The following is a 6,000-nucleotide window of genomic DNA, read 5'->3' as shown; positions in this document are numbered from 1 at the left end:
GGCGTTGCTGTAGAGCCCACTTGAGTTTTCTCTGTTTCTGGGAGAAGGCGAGCGGCCGCTGTGGTGGTGGTGGTGGTGGGCGGGGGGGCTCTTGCTTTTTGGCCTCTACAACCCTTCCTGAGAAATGCTTTTTTTCCCTCAGGAATTGCACCACAGACTTAATTCCCTCTCCTGTTTCTCTCTTTACCTCCTTTCAGCTTCTGACTTTGTGACTTCTGTGTACCTTAAAAGATGCTGGAGTCGTATGTGACTCCCATTTTAATGAGCTATGTGAATCGCTACATCAAGAACTTAAAGCCGTCAGATCTACAGCTGTCGCTATGGGGTGGAGACGTGGTTCTCAGCAAGCTGGAGTTAAAATTGGATGTGCTGGAGCAGGTAAGCGGTGCAGCTGTCACGGATTGGAAACGTTTTCAGCCTGTTTAGAAGTAATCTGGTCTTTCCTGCACTTGGATTTTATGCTTTAAAACCTTCGTTTTTCTGCTAATGTATTTAGGGCCATCTTGAAACTAGAGACCCTCTTCAGAAGTTTTTTCTTTTACAGTTTGTTGCTAGTGATGGATTGTTAGAATCGTAATCCCCCCAAGTTGCCGCAACCGAAAAACAATTTCATTGTTCTTGTCAGAATTCTTCCCCCATTTTACTCAGTTCTTAAACATTACCGAATATGCTAATTTACACTGCTAGGATTCTAAATGATGCTGGAAAATATTATATTCCTTTTTTCCCTTTTGGGTAATGAAGACAACAAGGTCAGATCTTGAGGAAAGTTCTCTTCGTAGGAAAGATGACATTACCCATGGAATTCTCAGAATATTGAGTAGACAGATAAAGATTGAAAATGCCAGCATAATTGAAAACTTCTTTCTTAATCACTTTTTAAATTTTCTTTTTAACGTGAGAATGGTCTGATGCAAATTAACTGTAACTTCAAAGTTTACGTATTAGGTCACTTACTACGTTTATTATTAACATATATCAGGTAATTCTATTAGGAGATTTAGATGCTATTTAGGAGATAAGGGAATTCACACCCATGGTGATGTTATTAATCATTTTTGGTTATATCCCACCGCTTTCTCTGTTGAATAATCTAGAGTTAACACTGAGAAATAATATTCTTGGTTTCTTCGTCCTCTCTCTAAGATTGATTATCTTAATATTTTCATTGTTTTTTAATGAGCAGAAATCCTAAGCATACAGCTTAATTTTTGCATACTCGTGACACCTTTGTAACCACTATCCAGATCAAGAAATAAAATATTTCTGGCACTCAGAAAGGCTCTCCTTGCTTCTTTGTAATTAGCAGCCCCACCCCTAAGACAGGTGATTGCTGTTCTGACTTCTGTCAACAGACGTTTCTTGAACCTCTTCGTGAAACTTAAATAAATGGCAATCACTTGTGTTTGAATTCTTTTGTTAACATTGAGGCTAAGATTGACTCAAGTTGCATGAAAGAGAGTTTATTCTTTGTATTGCCTTGTTGTATTCCATTGTATAAAGATTCATTTTGCCTATATTATGTATTTATTTTCCTTTTGATATACATTTGGATTTTTTTCTACTTTTGGCTATTATGAAGAAAGCTCTTATGAACATACTTGTATTGGACATAGGTGTTTATTTCCCTTAGAAGGCAGGCATATGTTTAACTTTAATGGATACTGCCAAATAGTTTTCTGGTGTGTTGGTGGTTTACTTACGCTAAGTTGTATCCCACTCTTGCAACACCATGGACTGGAGCCTGCCAGGCTCCTCTTTCCATGGGATTCTCCAGACAAGAATACTGGAATGGGTTGTCATTTGCTTTTCCAGGGGATCTTCCCAACTTTACATTCTCACCAGTAATGTGTGGGAGTTATAGTTACTTCTCATTTTTTGCTGTTAAACAATGAGTTTGTTATTTTTAGCCTTTCCATGTACTATGGACTGTTTGTATATCTCTTTTTGGCGAAATGTCTGTTCAAGTCCTTTGCCCATTTAAAAATTTTTTGTACTTGTTACTGAGTTGTAGGAATTATTTGTATATTTTGGGTATCAGTCCCATATCGGATACTATTAGCAAGTATTATCACCCACTGTGGGTTGACTTTTGATGCTATTGATAGTGTCCTTTGAAGAACTAAAGTTTTAAATTTTGACAAGTCCAGGTTACACATTTTTCTTTTGATGCCTGGGCTTTTGGTGTTATATCTAAGAAATCATTGCCAAATCCAGTATCATGAAGCTTTCTCCCTATATTTTCTCCTAAGAGTTTTATAGTTTTAGCTCTAACATTAGGTCTTTGATCACTTTGAGTTAATTTTTGCATATGATACAAGTATCCAAGTTTGTATGTTTTTGCATGTGGTTATTCAAGGGTTACTTAGAAGTGTGTTGCTTAATTTTCAGACATTTAGGGAATAGTTGGTTATCTTTCTGTTATTGATTTCTATTTTAATTCCAAATGTTCAGCATATTCTCTGTGATTTTGATCCATTATAATTTGACTCAGTATGTGGTCATGAATTTTTATTTTTGGAAATATTTCATTTGTAATTGATGAGAGATGTATCCTACAGTTTTTGCCTTTTTCTTCCATAAATGTCAGTTGCTTCAAATTGGTTACTCGAGTTCTTCAAATCTTATATATCCATATAGATTTTCATTGTCTGCTTGTTCTGTTAATTACAAAGAGAGATATCTTAATGGTAACATTTCCAACTATGATTGTGAATTTGTCTACTTCCTTTTTATAGTTTTGTCAACATTGACTTATAGTATTTTGATATCTTATTTTTCAGTTCAGTTCATTTGCTCAATCGTGTCTGACTCTTTGCGACCCCGTGGACTGTATAGCACACCAGGCCTCCCTGTCTATCACCAACTCCTGGAGCTTACTCAAACTCATGTCCGTTGAGTCGGTGATGCCATCCAGCCATCTCATCCTCTGTTGTCCCCATCCCCTCCTGCCTTCAATATTTCCCAGCATCAGGGTCTTTTCAAGTGAGTCAGTTCTTTGCATCAGGTGACCAAAGTATAGGAGTTTCAGCTTCAACATCAGTCCTTCCAATGAACACCCAGGACTGATCTCCTTTAGGATGGACTGGTTGGATCTCCTTGCAGTCCAAGGGACTCTCAAGAGTCTTCTCCAACACCACAGTTCAAAAGGATCAATTCTTCTGTGCTCAGCTTTCTTTACAGTCCAGCTCTCACATCCATACATGACTACTGGAAAAACCATAGCTTTGATTAGACAGACTTTTGTTGACAAAGTAATGTCTCTGCTTTTGAATATGCTATCTAGGTTGGTCATAACTTTCCTTCCAAGGAATAAGTGTCTTTTAATTTCCTGGCTGCAGTCACCATCTGCAGTGATTTTGGAGCCCCCCAAAATAAAGTTTGTCACTATTTCCATTGTTTCCCCATCTATTTGCCATGAAGTGATGGGACTGGATGCCATAATCTTAGTTTCTTAATAATGAGTTTTAAGTCAACTTTTTCACTCTCCTTTTTCACTTTCATCAGTTCAGTTCAGTCACTCAGTCATGTCCGACTCTCTGCGACCCCATGAATTGCAGCACACCAGGCCTCCCTGTCCATCACCAACTCCTGGAGTTTACCCACACTCCATTGAGTCAGTGATGCCATCCAGCCATCTCATCCTCTGTTGTCCCCTTCTCCTCCTGCCCCCAATCCCTTCCAGCATCAGAGTCTTTTCTGATGAGTCAATTCTTCGCATGAGGTGGCCAAAGTACTGGAGTTTCGGCTTTAGCATCGGTCCTTCCAGTGAACACTCAGGACTGATCTCCTTTAGGATGGACTGGTTGGATCTCCTTGCAGTCCAGGGGACTCTCAAGAGTCTTCTCCAACACCACAGTTCAAAAGCATCAATTCTTCTGCACTCAGCCGCCTTCACAGTCCAACTGTCACATCCATACATGACCACTGGAAAAACCATAGCCTTGACTAGACGGACCTTTGTTGGCAAAGTAATGTCTCTGCTTTTGAATATGCTGTCTAGGTTGGTCATAACTTTTCTTCCAAGGAGTAAGCGTCTTTTAATTTCATGGCTGCAGTCACCATCTGCAGTGATTTGGGAGCCCCCTCAAATTAAGTCTGACACTGTTTCCACTGTTTCCCCATCTATTTCCCATGAAGTGATGGGACAGGATGCCATGATCTTCGTTTTCTGAATGTTGAGCTTTAAGCCAACTTTTTCACTCTCCTTTTTCACTTTCATTAAGAGGCTTTTTAGTTCCTCTTCACTTTCTGCCATAAAGGTGGTGTCATCTGCATATCTGAGGTTATTGTTATTTCTCCCGGCAATCTTGATTCCAGCTGGTGTTTCTCCCAGCCCAGCATTTCTCATGATGTACTCTGCATAGAAGTTAAATAAGCAGGGTGACAATATACAGCCTTGATGTTCTCCTTTTCCTATTTGGAACCAGTCTTTTGTTCCATGTCCAGTTCTAACGGTTGCTTCCTGACCTGCATATAGGTTTCTCAAGAGGCAGGTCAGGTGGTCTGGTATTCCCATCTCTTTCAAGGTAGCATTCCCTCATTGCCCCTGAGATTTCTGTTGTTTTTTTTTAAATAACTTTGTCCAGTTTCTTCACTGCCTTTTGGGGAGAGAATTTGCCAGCCTTCTAACTTAGAATTCTAGAAGTCCTGTTTTAAATTTATGTTTATGTTGTGGTAAAAATGGATATAGCATAAAGTTTACCATCTTCACCATTTTTAGGTGGGCAGTTGTGTTTACTATATATACATTATTATTCAACAGGTTTCTAGAACTTTCCATCTTCTGAAATGCCAGGGTCCAGCCCCGGTGGATCCAGGGTAATTCCAAGGGGAGATGGCATTGGTGAGGAGAGATTTATTTATTTAGAGATATAAAGAGAGATTAAGAAAGAATAGTGTAGTGAAAAAACAGAGGAGAAAAGAGGCTGTATTCCTTGGTTTACATAGAAAGCCTATAAAGCTCCGAGACAAGGGACTTGCACCATCTACATAGGCCGCAGGCACCCGCTTGAATAGTGGAGGGTGCCCCACCTTGGGCTCCCTCTCACGTGGGTCTTAGAAGCCCAGGCAAATCAGTAGACATGGCGAGCCTCTATGCTCCAGGTGGGAATTCAGCCTGAAACGGGAGAATAAGAAAAGAACGACATGGGGGAGCCAAGCATCGGAGCAAGACCCACAACTTTATTTTCAAAGGCAGCTTATATACCCCAAGTTGTGCATAAAGAAGTAATGGAATATGCAGAGTTATGCACGGGCAGCAGTCCTGACCCTTATTGAGACCAGGCTTATTTTGCATACCTTCCCGTATATAAAAGGTCTCAGGTGATTTACATTATCTTCTGGCCAAGAGGCCTGTTAACATTTTTATGGGTCTTTTCCTAGATAAATGTCTATCAACCAGAAAACTCATTTTCCCTTGAAGTGTTTTTTCTTTAATCTGCATCACCCTCAAAGTACTAAATAAAGTTACATTCCTGTAGAACAAAGGTGCAGTGGGTTATAACAAAGTACTTAACTCAAAGATCTAATGTTGTTAATGTCAGGGTTCAGTTCAGTTCAGTTCAGTCGCTCAGTCGTGTCCGACTCTTTGCGACCCCATGAATCGCAGGACGCCAGGCCTCCCTGTTCATCACCATCTCCCGGAGTTCACTCAGACTCAGGTCCATCGAGTCCGTGATGCCATCCAGCCATGTCATCCTCAGTCTTCCCCTTCTCCTCCTGCCCCCAATCCCTCCCAGCATCAGAGTCTTTTCCAATGAGTCAACTGTTCGCATGAGGTGGCCAAAGTACTGGAGTTTCAGCTTCAGCATCATTCCTTCCAAAGAAATCCCAAGGCTAATCTCCTTTAGAATGGATTGGTTGGATCTCCTTGCAGTCCCAGGGACTCTCAAGAGTCTTCTCCAACACCACAGTTCAAAAGCATCAATTCTTTGGCACTCAGCTTTCTTCACAGTCCAACTCTCACATCCATACATGACCACAGGAAAAACCATAGCC

The 6,000-nt window shown here is 40.5% G+C and overlaps 1 protein-coding gene across 2 annotated transcripts in view; it reads left to right on the top strand.

Moving 5' to 3' along the window:
- The first annotated feature begins 231 nt into the window (after positions 1-231).
- Positions 232-6,000, top strand: part of VPS13B (vacuolar protein sorting 13 homolog B) — a 779,806-nt gene continuing 774,037 nt past the window's right edge. For both annotated transcript variants that reach the window (XM_068984062.1, XM_068984063.1), the window contains exon 1: positions 232-378. In XM_068984062.1, coding sequence (XP_068840163.1) covers positions 232-378 — 147 coding nt within the window. The remainder of the gene's footprint in view (positions 379-6,000) is intronic.

This window comes from Capricornis sumatraensis, chromosome 11 (genome assembly GCF_032405125.1).
Source record: "Capricornis sumatraensis isolate serow.1 chromosome 11, serow.2, whole genome shotgun sequence".
Classification (NCBI taxonomy): Eukaryota; Metazoa; Chordata; class Mammalia; order Artiodactyla; family Bovidae; genus Capricornis; species Capricornis sumatraensis.
Note: the sequence above shows the minus strand (reverse complement) of the source record. Positions and strands in the feature narration are given on the sequence as shown.